Here is a 13,286-nt window from a genome sequence, read left to right as displayed (position 1 = left end):
GCTAAGCAGTGAAAATAAACTGATCTCAACTCTGGTTATTTTGGTTAATGAGCATAACTTTTGTCAAAATTATACACGTTCCTACTGATTTTAATATGCTTCTTGAGCAAAAGAGATTAAATATAATTTTTAATGAAAAACCACTCTAATATCATTAGGAAAATTTTTTTTTTTTTCAGTAAGCCATCACTCTGGTAAACTAATAATTTCATTTTGTCAAATTATTTTCCAATTCTATATTTTCTCATCATTACAAACGGCATGCACCATTTTGTATTTTTTCTAATTTCATTGAGTATCATTTTACCATGCCTCTACAGTCCTTAGAATCCATATATTATTGGCTGTTATCAATGATCGCTTTAAAATGATGTTCTAGTTTCCAGATGTTTGATTCTAAGGGACATTTTACTTAGGCATCTAAAGCTTTAAGGCCCCCAAAATTGAGCTCACGAATTCAACCCTTGAGGTACTATGATAAGTTAAAACAATTTCTTGAAGGTGAACATTTAGATTGTCCAGATTTTGTTCTCAGAGGTAACAGTGAAATAAATACTTTAGGGCATATATTATCTACTTTTAATTATTTTCTTATAATAGTTACTAGCAGAGTTATTGGATCAAAGGATGAAAATAGGCTTCTATATTTTTATTTTAATGGAAAGTTCTATAAATAGAAATTTACCTTTTTTTATCTTTCAATCACAGCTAGAGTATGCCCTTTTGCTGGACTCTTAGAAAACGGAGCTGTACGCTATACAACCTTTGAATATCCCAACATGATCAGCTTTGCTTGTAACCCTGGGTAAGGCCTTCCAGGTGACTGTGTAGCTAACACACACAGCACATTTCTGTACCTTTAATCTAAACATTCAGACTGGTCCTTTAGGTTGGATTTGTTGAATAGAAATCAATTTTTATCCTGCTCTGGTGGCATAGTGGTTAAAGCTTTCAACTGCTAATGAAAAGGTCAGCCACCAACCACTCCATGGAGAAAGATGAGGCAGTTTGCTTCTGTAAAGATTTACAGCCTTGGAAAGAAGGTAGGGCAGTTCTACTCTGTCCTATAGGGTCATTATGAGTAAGAATTAACTCAATGGTTGTTGGTTTTGCTTTTTTTAATTTTTTTAACATGTGCCACAGTGACATCAGGGGGAAAGTAATGGATAGTGAATAAAACAACTAGTGAAATATGAAGTTATCACCATATCTTATTTTTCTGCCCGTGATTGATTACTTACCTGAAGAGGAACATTGAAACTATTGTAACTGGATGCTAATTCTTTACCATCTCTGGGTCAAGTCTTTTTTTTAATTCAGAAGTATACATTTTTACTCATCTCTGAGAAATACATAATTAATACATCAAGGAAACAGTGGGATGAATAGACATTTTTAACATTATCATGAATTTCTATTAATAAAAGCCAGGCAGATGAAAATGTCTGATTTGAATACATCAGGAAAAAAAATGAATCACTTAGCCTATGAACTTACCTCTTGTGTTTTCTAGAAAAAGAAATCCAAATGCTTTTTTATGCAATCATGAATTAAAATTAGAATAAATTTACCCTTAATAGAAGTTTAGTTCTGGGCCAAATCTTGGCATTTGCTGTTGTGTGCCATGGAGTTGGTTCTAATGCATAGCGACCCTGTAGGACAGAGTAGAACTGCTCAATAGGGTTTCCTAGGTTGTAATCTTTATAGGAGCAGATCACTAGGTCTTTTCTACTGTAGCTAGTGGGTTTGAACTGCCAACCTTTCAGTTAGCAGCTAAACACTTAACCATAGCACCACCAGGGCTCCTTAAATCTTGGCATAAGGATTAGAATATTATAGGCTTAGGGCTAGGGTTTTAGTTATGAGGCATATTTAATTGGCTGACCTGGAAGAGAGAAGAGAATTCCATGGAGAAGTTGAGAAGTGGGATGACAGAAAGCATGGTACCTGTAGTCTTCCCACAATGCAGTTCAGCACCCTTAGCAAGGGAGCTCTTACAGTTGTTCACACATCTCATCTGCCTTATGGGAAGACATCACTCAGACATTGTCAGAAGAGCACACTGGCTGCACTGCACATTAGGGCAAATTTTTACTGAGGATCTTTGTTGAACAAATACTATGTGTGAAAGAGAAACATAGTCCTTTCATCCGAAACATCAATTTGTTGGTGTGTTTGATGGTAAAGGACCTTGACAAAGTTGCCTTCAAGGACAGAATATTACATGCTCAGTGGAGACAGACTGAGAAAGGTCTTCGGGGTAACAGCAATCTAAGATGGGAAAGAAGTCAATAGTACTACCATGAAGCAATGCTCAGTGGGGATGGCATGTGAGATGCCATTGATGGATTATTTTACTGCTTAATGGGCTACATTTTCCTTTTGCAGGTTTTATCTGAACGGAACTCGTTCTGCCCAATGCACCGAGGAAGGAAGATGGAGCCAGGAGCTTCCTGTCTGTGCTCGTGAGTCTGTGGGCCCTAAGGTTTAGCATTTCTAACAAGCTGAGTTATGAAGGAAGCTGAGCAACCCATCCCAATTAGTCTGGGATTTTCCTGGATTCAGTATTGAATGTGCCATGTCCCAGGAAACCCTTCAGTATCAGCCCAATGAGATGACACCACCATCTTGCTCTGGAGGATGAAAATGGTCACTTTGGGGTGATGGAAGGGAAGCATCTTACTTATGAACACATTTCACATCTTCCACCTGGTAGAGCCAGTGGTTGCTGTGTTTGTTAACGCCAACACTCCCACAGTGTTTGGCAGGGGAATGAGAATGGGTGTATCCCTCTCTCATGGTCTACCACCATTTGACTAGAAGTAGTTCTGGAAACAATGGGATGAAACCACCACCCTCCCTGGAACCTCATTCATTCACTCAATAAACACGTATTGAGAACCTACTATGTACCAGATCCTACTTTCAGCACTGAGACTTCAAGGCCAAAGGACACTTGGCCCCATCTTTAGGGAGCAAGTCTGGAGATGAGGAAGACAAGGAAAGCAGCCATCACAGTACACTCAGAGCCCATTTACAGCGCCTTGCAACCTTGAAGTGGTTGAGAGTCCTCCAAAAGGTAGTGATGACTTATTCAAGTGATGCTCAGACAGGTGATCAGGGTCAGTGCTGGGCTTTGCTAATATACAGAGAGGGACACTCTTATGCTCTCTAATGTATAATTGATACAAGCCCACTCTTTGACCAGGAGGCCTGGACTTTGCAACCAGATCTGTCCTAGCAAAAGCAAGTGGAAGAGTAAAGCAATTTTAAATGAATACGAGTTTAAGAAAACATGCACTACAAAGAAGCTTTTTAAAGAGAAATTGATTTTTTTCACTCAGCAGGTGGTATCACCATGGCTTTCATTAAATAGTTGCCCTTTTAAGCAGATTTATATCACATTTGTAAATCCACTTTTTATAAGTTATAAGTAGAAAGGTTATGTTAGCTTCAATCTAATCTAAATGAATACTTCTCATAATTTAACATAGATATGAATCACCTAGGGATCTTGTTAAAGTGTAGATTCTGATACTACACTATTAGTAGTGGGTCTGGGGTGAGGTCTGAGCTGTGTTTCTAACAAGCTCCCAAGCTGCTCATCCATGAACTACACTCTGAGTAGAGGGATCTAGATCATTCAAGATAAATCACATTTTGGCCTGCATTATCTTCCACTCTGTTAACATGATGTTGCCTGAGCTGCTTGAATTCTACATCAGGGTTTCAAGATGATGATCCACTATGGTGTCTTCGTGTCCTTGAAGATAGATGGATAAGCTCCACACATACGGTGTCCCAAAGCAGGAGGCACTCAACAGGAACAAGCAGGAGAACAAGCAGGAACTAGTAGGAGAATTTGATGTCATAAATGACTTTGCACTGAGTTGCTCTCACCAGCAATTATTGCATGATGGTGGCTCAACAATGTTCTCCAGAGATTCTAACTTCCAGAGACATTTTCCATTTGCAACATTTGAATCCAAGTCTTTCTGGAAACGTAACAATGGTGTTATATTTCACAAAGCAAATTAGTGGTGGCAAGACTTACATTTACTTCACTTTGGAGTTTTTTGTTTACTGCTTCAGATGTTTGATTTTGAGATCATACTTTCTTATCTGGCATCCATAATTGACAGTTTTCACCCTGGTATTAAATCAAAGTTTGCATTTTCTCAAGTTCATTTTTGATCCTTTTTATTTCTTTCTGAAAAGTATGTTTATAAAACTCCACTATTTTCCTATTGATGATAATTCTTCCTTTTTCCAGCTGTAACCTGTCCTCCACCACCTGTACCTAAATTCGCGAAGCTTAGCGTTTTTAAGCCATCAGCTGGAAACAACTCCTTCTATCGGGACACTGCAGTCTTTGAATGTTTGCCACAACATGCCATGTTTGGGAATGACACAATTACCTGCATGGCACATGGAAATTGGAGTGAACTACCAGAATGCAGGGGTAAGTGCAATGAGACAAAATAATTATATTAGTTTAGAACCCCATTTTGGAAAACGCTACTATTATGGAGTGTTTCAAGTTTCTTCATTCAACGAATGTTTATTGAGTATCTATCATGTACCAGGCAAAGTACTAGATGATGGGGACACAGATGAATGACACCAGGCTTCTCACCTGTATGATTCAATTCAATGCCTGGAGCTGCCTGGGAAAGTGTCACAGAAGTCGTGGCACTTGAACTTGGTTTGGGAGGAGGAGTGAGGCAAGCCAGAGAAGAGCACAGCATGGATGGGCCTAGCAGTCACTGGAAAGCCCAGTGATTTAGTGGTGTAATGGAGATTACAATATAACTATTCCATAACCACTGGACAACACTACCTATTTATTACTAATAGATCTTCTTGAATAAAATTTTTAGAAGTAAAGTGCCCATTTCCATCAAGACCAGACAATGGATTTGTGAACTATCCTGCAAAGCAAGCACTTTATTACAAGGATAAAGCCACATATGGTTGCCATGATACATTTGTTCTGGATGGCCCAACAGAAGTGGAATGTGGCAAATTGGGGAAATGGTCTGCTCAGCCAAGCTGTAAAGGTAGGGAAATTTGGGTGAGGTCTGACAATGTCTGCATTTACCCAATGGATCACTTTTACTTGCCATTTTCTTGTTAGAATGATTTTTTTACATGTTGCTTATGCTTGCTTCGTTGCTGTTGGCATGGGAGAGACTTTAGGATTTGCATGTGCATGGAGAAGCCTCACGCTTAGGAAGTTTGCTTGAAATTGAACTGATTTATGACGTAAACAGATCCTTTGTACGTAAGACAATATGGTAGAAGATTGCATAGGGTTTCCATAATTGTTCTTTGACTGCCTAGGAGTATCTTTTTTTCCTTTGTTCTATTCAAGGCTCTTCTTGTTGTAAAAAGCAATTGTACGTTTGAGCTAGTTCAAGGGTAATAAAAGTATTTTACAATACTGTAAAAATGCAACAGGCACTCACACAGACAATGAAGATGAGAAAATGAAGTAAAATGGCGCTCTTGGGCACTGGAACTGAAAGTCAGGAAATATTACTGGCCTCCCTGTATCTTAGTGGTATTCAGAGCCTCTCCATCTGCTGTGTCTCTTTACTTACTTTCCTTGAATATGACTTGACTCCATACTAGGCTATATCAGCTTAAGGATCCATCACTAACTGACATCTTTCGCCTGAGATTCTTCGTTTCCTTTTGAGTCAGATGCCCATCCTTGATCCAGTCAATGTTACGCTTATGCAAGGAACAGCAATCTGGGTCAACCACATTTCCGGTTTGGTTGCTGTGGCTGGTACGTTCAAGTAGAAAGAGGAATTTAGGCATAACAGGCAAGATGACAAATGACTAGTGTCTTTGGCTGGGGTCCCCAGAGGGAGAGCCCAAGACAGAGATTCAAGTACAGCTGATTTATGACATGATTACCACAGGTAAAAGAGAGTGGGGCAGATGACACAGACTAGGCATTGGTTCTCAAATGTTAGTGTCCATGAGAATCATCTAGAGGGCTTGTTCAAACACATGTGTCTGGACCATTTCCCCTTCCTTCTACTCCAATCCAGAGTTATTGATTAGACAGATCTGCACTGGAACCTGAGAATTTGCATTTCTAACAAGTTCCAAGGTGATACTGACGCTGCTGATCCAGGTACTACATTTTGAGAAACACTGGGATAGTGGTCTCAGTTAGAGTCTAGCTTCAGCCTCATCCCGCAGGGAGCACTGGAGCATGAATTGTACACCAGCATTGACCTCACCAAGAGACAAGGGGCTCTGTCTTTTGTTTTCCCTTGGCAGTCAGACATTGACTATGCTTTTACCCCAGGTTGGGTGGGGCTTGTATAATCTCCAGGGAGAGGTAGCTTCTTTATGACTGAAAGCTATTTTTCAGATTAGGGAACATTTGTGACCTGTTGGCATCAACACTCCCAGTGACTGGTGGATGGGTGCACCAGCTCAATAAGTGGGATGGGGGCGGGGCGGGGTGGTAGTGTAGGCTTGCATGACATGGTACTATCTACAAGTTCTTTTACAGAGTCCGGAAGTCTGGAGCTTCTGCTCTGACTTACTTAGGTGGCTACAGAAGAAAGAAAAGGCCATCTTGGAAGTGGTGACTCATGGTTATACTCACACAGAACTGCTATTAGCAATTGTGTGATATTGATCACACAGTGTGTCCATTCTTGGAATCTTCTTCTTGATCTGTTTGTTTCAGATACACTCATCCACTCGTTCAAATGCAATGCTCCTTTAAAGAAAGATTTACTCAACTCTTAAGTCTTGACTACATATATTCTGTCTTGCAGCATCTTGTAAATTATCTGTTAAAAAAGCCACTGTGCTTTTCCAAGGAGAGAAAGTAAAGCTCCAAGAAAGATTTAAGAATGGAATGCTGCATGGTGAAAAAGTTTCCTTTTTCTGCAAAAATAAGGAAAAGAAGTGTAGCTATACAGAGGATGCTCAGTGCATAGACGGCACCATTGAAATCCCCAAATGCTTCAAGGGTAAGTCTAACATTGCAGCTTTTAGCCAGGACTTCCATTTGCCCTTCACCATACTCGGCACTTTTTTTGTTGTATAATGGCAATAAGAAGCCATATGTATTTGACTTTAAAAAGGACAAAAGAGTGGGGGAAACAGCTGGATGAAGTGGTGGGAATCTCCAATTGCATAAACATTTTCCCTTCAGGTTCTTTTCCTTAAAACTCAGCGAATGTTACTGTGAATTATGCAATCTTGTGTAATTCCAAATTAAGCCTGAATAATAGTTGAGATTCTCACCACCTCTTGGTCCCAGATTATAAAGAACTCACCCCAAATTACAAAATGACTCATGGCCATGGAGAAGGATTTGTAGACCTTCTACCATTTTTTCCCTTCCTTCAGCAATCCTTAGAGATTAGAAATGTACCAGTTGCAGCCAAGTATTTGCTAGAGGAGCATATTACAAGGAAGACGTTATATTTGTGTAGAATAAAGGAAGTATATAATCACCATCATGTACAGCTGCCAACCTTCTAGGGTTTCAGAGTCCAGCTTTACATGCCTTTTCTGCTAGAAAGGAAGAACCAGAGAGTGGCTGAAGCTGTTGTTGGCTCTAGGCTTAGAAATGCTCCAAGAACACTAACAGCCCTGTATCTGCAGGCTGGGAGACAGAGAGTTGGGAACAGATGGAGATCACAGAGGGGGGCTGACCAGTGCCTTGCCAGAGGGAGAAAAGGAAATGATCGGTTAATCACACCGACCTCATAGGGTTGGCTTGATTATCAGAAATAAGGACATAGAGGAAGAGCCCAACCAATCATAGTTACTATTATCATTATAATTACAAATAGCTATAAATGCACAGAATAGATCATTATTCTTCAAAAGATAACAGAGTCCTGGAGAGATGTCTGATACTAAAATTGATAAAGTAGATAAAGTACAGTAAGCCTAGTACGAATCAGTTGAAAATAGGAGAATTAAGAAACTCCAAACCAGAGCCTTGTGGATGTATTCCTGATGGCTCTTCTCCCTGTCTTCACCCAGATGCAGCACTACGGATGCCTTGGAGAATAAATAAAGGCTGATAGAATGTTGTTGTTGTTTTTAATCCCAACTGTCACCATTATAAAACAAACAAACAAAAAACTCACTGCCGTTGAGTGGATTCTACTCATAGCTACCCCCCTTTGGGTTTCCAAGGCAGTATCTCTATGGAAGTAGTTTGTCCAATCTTCCTCCCAAGGAATGGCTGGTGGGTTTGAACTGCTAGCCATCTGGTTGGCAGTCAAATGCCTTAGACACTATGCCACCAGGGCTCCCTCACCATTATATAAACCAAAACCAACCAAACTCACTGCCATGGAGTCGGATCTGCCTCATAGCGACCCCTCCTTGGGTTTCCAAGGCAGTATCACTATGGAAGTAGATTGCCCAACCTTTCTGCCCAGGAGTGGCTGGTGGGTTTGAACTGCCAGCCTTCTGGTTAGCAGTCAAGTGCCTTAGGCACTACGCTACCAGAGCTCCATTACATAGAAGTCTTTATTTTCTTTCTTAGAAATAAGTGCTTCAACTTTTGCCTGATGTTTTCTTGTGTTACTTAAACCTCACACTAAATCTTTCAGTCCTATAATTAAATTTATTCTATGTATTTGTAAAATATGTTTGATTTGGCTTAGTTATTTAACTAATTTAAGAAATGACTATTTCTCTTAGAATGAATGCTTATCTGTTTCTCCCCCAACAGAGCACAGTTCTTTTGCTTTCTGGAAAACTGATGCCTCAGATGTAAAGCCATGTGAAAGTGATTCTTAGACTCAAAATTAAATGCCATGTTTGTATCCGTGTTTGTCCAAGGAAACTAATGAAAGTGGAAAAAATAAAGTTACGGGATTTATTGCTTCAGCTATTGCAGTGTTACTCCTCATGGTGGCTTACTTCAGTTATGTTACCTGGAAAAGGACTCAAATATTTGGAACATCATCATTTTATGGCTGTGAGATGGAAAGGGTAAACCATTATCTGGGTACCCAAGTCCCCCTCCTCTCCAATTCTACTTTCAGGTGCTTCCACCTAAAGCACCTGTGATGCAGTGGTTCTCACGGACTGGTGGTCCACATTAGCCTCACTTGGGTGCTTATTACAAAGGCAAAATGCTGGGTCAGAATTTCTAAGGATTGGCCACAAATCTACATCTATGACAAAGCCCCAGATAATTCTTGTGCATTTTCATATGTGAGCAGCATCACCATAAAGGAATGATCACAGCCATCCAGGCCAATAAAATGGATTTGAATCATTGATGTTTACAAATGCCTAAAAAAATCTTCCTTGTTGTTGTTAGGGGCTGTCAAGTTGCATTCTGACTCAGTGACCTGGTGTGACAAAGAACTGCCCCATGGGTTTCCTAGGCTGTAACCATTACAGCTATAATCTTTACAGGAATGGTTCCTCTCCTGGAGAGCTGCCGGGTGTGTTCAAACTGACAGCTCTGTGATTAGCACCCAAGCAGTTAAGGATTGCACCATGAGGGCCCCTAAATCTTTCCTTACCCTCCAACATTCCTTGATTCATTGTTGACACTGCTTCTTTGTATGTATTCAACTTCCTGGCCCTTCTCCTTCCCTAGGGCAGGTGACCTCTGTCCACTCTCTCTACCTCTGCACTCAAGTAGCTGACTGTTGCTGGAAAATAAAAACAAACAAAAGTTCACAATTATGTTGATGGGTCTCACTTTACATTCATGAGCTCATGAACGTACCCTCAGCTGGGTAGGACAATGCGATGCATTTCTCTAGTTTGTTCACTCTCCTTCTCAGCAAGGTGGCCATTTCATGCCTTTTCCTCTCTTCTCAGTTCTCCCCAACCTACCTTCCCTCTCCTCACTCTCAGCTGATGGCCCTGCACCTTATTTTACTGAGAAAATAGAAGCAAGAAAAAAAGACCATTTCCCTTTCCTTCTGCTTCCAATTCTGAAGATCCTTAGATGGCACAAACAGTTTGCATTTGCCTGCTAACCTAAAGGTTGGGAGCTTGGACCCACCCAATGGTACTATAGAAGAAAAGGCCTAGAAACTGTCTTCTGTTAAGATTATAGCCAAGAAACTCTATGGAGCAGTTCTATTCTGTAACACTTGGGGTTGCCATGAGTTGGAATCGACCGCCACTAACAGTAACAACGACTGATTCAATTATCTTATCAGCATCTGTAGCATGTAGGAGTTCCTGGGTGGGGCAAACAGTTAAGTGCTTGACTACTAGCTGAAAAGTCAGTGGTTTGAATCCATGCAGAGGCATGTCAGGACACAGGCCTGGCAATCTGCTTCTCAGAGGTCATAGCCTTGGAAATAAAAAATGTCCTCCCTTAGAACCTATACAATGGTGGCAGTAGTAGTAGTCCCACCAGTACCTCTCTAGCTTCAGGAGGGATAATGACCAGGATTAGCCCAAATTCCCATAAGGTGGAGGTCAGACGCAACTCTACTCTCCAACTTTTTTTTTACCAACTCTGAAAACAGCCATCCCTCCCACAGCACTCTACTTCTCTTCTGGGTTTGATCATCTACTGCAGTGGCCACACAGAACTCCCAGATCATAATACAGTTAAATGGTTTCTTAAGGAACAGGGTACAACTTGGGATCAGGATCAATAGGCTACAACTCAGAAATCAGGACGAGGAAGTGTGTAGGCAAAGTCTCCCTTCTCCAGTTGCAGGAAACCTCTCTGAGCTTCTCTCAGCTGGAGAGGCCTCCTCTTGGCCCGCCCGAGGACAGGCTCCTCTTGGCCCTGCCATCATCACTGACCCTGCCGCTGGGTCCCTGCTGGGCCTCTCATTCTCTTCAGTGTCAGTGGTTAGTCCTTGACCAGTGTTATAGCTCTTTTTTGGAGGCTCCTTGCCCCTCTCTTTTTCTTGCTGCTTCTTCCTGCTGCTTCTCTTCCTGTTTCTTCCTGTATGACCAGCCTCTGCGGAGTTGCCTTTATACATACACCCAACCTCCTTCTAAATTTCAAGGAATAATCCTCCCATTATGATCACGAACTGACCAATCTCCTCTAGGTAGGCTATAGACACTTCATTTGCATAGTAGGCATGGTTAGGCTACAACTCACCTAATTTGCATAGCCTAGTGACCAATCCTTGTAAGGTGCATACCAATCACAGGGGACATTACAGTCTAGGACCAGATAAAAAATATCAAAACCAAGTTGTTTACAACTTAACTCAAGAAATGTCAATCAACCTGGCAAAAGTAACAGACCCACTGAGGTAGCAAACTAGGGCAAAAGGGAAAAATCTCTCAAGCTGCTTTTCCAAAGAATGAAGGCAAAAGGCTACATAAAGGAACTCCTCTCACCACAGAACCACTGTCTTGTCACATATTATTTTCAAAACAGACCTCCCCCTAATCTAACTTAACAACTCTAGATATGGAAAGAGAGCAGGAAAAATTACAGAACACCTTTCCCTGACTCAGGCATAATGATTGTGTTTGCTCTAGAAAAAGGAAGAATATGTTCTTCTATTTTCCCTTCTTTTATTGAAAATTCTTTCATAATTAATCGTACTGATTTTAAAAATTATATATCTTCAACTTTTTAAATTGCTTACTTTTCCTTTTCCCACTTGGAATAGAATTGACAGGCCTGGCCATAGGTAGTAATGAAAGTGAGTAACAAAGACTCTGGCATTGGGGTGAGAGGTTATTTGGGGTCTCAGATTTAAGCTCTAGGCCTTCTGCTCAAGCCCTGAGCATTTCTCAATTAAAACTCTCAGGGTCAGGCTTTTCTCTGCTTTCACAGTTACCACGCCCTCCTCAGATCAAAAAAAGCCGTATTAACCTAGAATTTCTGAACTCTCGTCCCTGGTTTACCCCAGTGAAGGAAAATAGCCAGGAGAGGATTGGTCAGTTACACAGTGATCATTTGTGACCTGTCTCAGGGGTATAACCAGGACAGCATGGGTACCGACCAATCAGAATCCATGGCAGTGCTAAAGTACAGGTGGGAGGAGGGGTTGAGATCTCCCAAATCTGCCAGACATCACCCTTTAGGCTGCTAGATTGTGGAAAGTGGGGAAATGGGGTCAGGGGACAAGCCTGTGGCCAGGTGGTTGGCACTCAGAGGGCTCTGGCAACGGCTGTTTACCAACTGGTGGAGAAGTATTTCAATACTTCACACAAACAATCTTACTGGCGTGCCTCACACGTCTGTTTTCACAAAGGAGCTTAACAATCTTGAAAAGGAGCCCTGGTGGTGCACTGGTTAAGTGCTTGGCTGCTAACTGAAAGGCTGAGGGCTCAAACCCACCAGTGGCTCTGCAGGAGAAAGATGTGGCAGTCTGCTTCTGCAAAGAGTATACCCTTAGAAACCCTAAGGGGCAGTTCTACTCTGTCCTATAGGGTTGCTATGAGTTAATTGACTCAACGGTGTTGGAAGAACATATACGAACAATAATAAAATAAAACACACATACCAAAACAAAACAAAAACAAAAAGCGCATGGATATGGTATTTTTATGAAATCAAGTTAGAGAATTTTAGTAGGACAGAAACGCCTAGCACCTAGAATTATTTAGAGTTAATTATTTTAATTGGACTCTCTTTAGCTGTGAGACTTCACACATTGAATGTATGGTTTTAATTTTACAGAAAAAGAAAATATATGACTCAAATCATGTCGATGAATTCTGGCTTTTAGACGAATCCTTATTAGGAAGATTAGTGGGTCACTTAGTGGACATCTAGGCTTTGCTTCTGCAGAAGGCACAGAAGAGTCCACGAACGAATGTCTGTGGCACCAACACCGGATGACAATTAGTGGCCGCATTTCGGCTGGGGTCCTTTTCCAGGAGACGTTTCAGTTTCAGGTGATTGATCAGAAATTTAATAGTACACTGTATTCGGTGGTCATGGAAGAAAATAGGAATCTAAATATTTTTTAACGTATAAGGAAAAACTAACTGAAACAACCCACTTAGTAGTCAATAGATATTGAGCTTCATGGACACTTCTTGAGGAAGTCATACAGTGACAAGTGGCCCAAGTGTAAGTCATTGGCTCTACTGTGGATCCTTAAACTCACTCTTAAGTTCTACTGGACTTAGACTTGGTAAATTTGTGTTTCTTTATCCAGGTTCTTTTTGAACTGCTGACTCACTACTTTTCGGAACTTTTCCCCTCTTATATTATGTTCAATAGGAGCTCTGGTGGTGTAGTGCCTAAGGCACTTGACTGCTAACCAGAAGGCTGGCGGTTCAAACTCACCAGCCACTCCTCAGAAGGAAGGTTGGGCAATCTACTT

The 13,286-nt window shown here is 41.0% G+C and overlaps 1 protein-coding gene across 1 annotated transcript in view; it reads left to right on the top strand.

The window, feature by feature from the left end:
* The window catches only part of APOH (apolipoprotein H), a 10,031-nt gene extending 1,232 nt beyond the window's left edge, over positions 1-8,799 (top strand). Inside the window, exons 3-8 of the mRNA XM_007959898.2 lie at positions 709-805; positions 2,389-2,465; positions 4,274-4,462; positions 4,881-5,060; positions 6,807-7,004; positions 8,732-8,799. Of these exons, the coding sequence (XP_007958089.1) occupies positions 709-805; positions 2,389-2,465; positions 4,274-4,462; positions 4,881-5,060; positions 6,807-7,004; positions 8,732-8,799 (809 nt within the window). The remainder of the gene's footprint in view (positions 1-708; positions 806-2,388; positions 2,466-4,273; positions 4,463-4,880; positions 5,061-6,806; positions 7,005-8,731) is intronic.
* The last annotated feature ends 4,487 nt before the right edge of the window (positions 8,800-13,286 follow it).

This window comes from Orycteropus afer, unplaced genomic scaffold (genome assembly GCF_000298275.1).
Source record: "Orycteropus afer afer isolate SDZICR_OR568_19922 unplaced genomic scaffold, OryAfe1.0 scaffold00018, whole genome shotgun sequence".
In the NCBI taxonomy this organism is placed as follows: domain Eukaryota; kingdom Metazoa; phylum Chordata; class Mammalia; order Tubulidentata; family Orycteropodidae; genus Orycteropus; species Orycteropus afer.
Note: the sequence above shows the minus strand (reverse complement) of the source record. Positions and strands in the feature narration are given on the sequence as shown.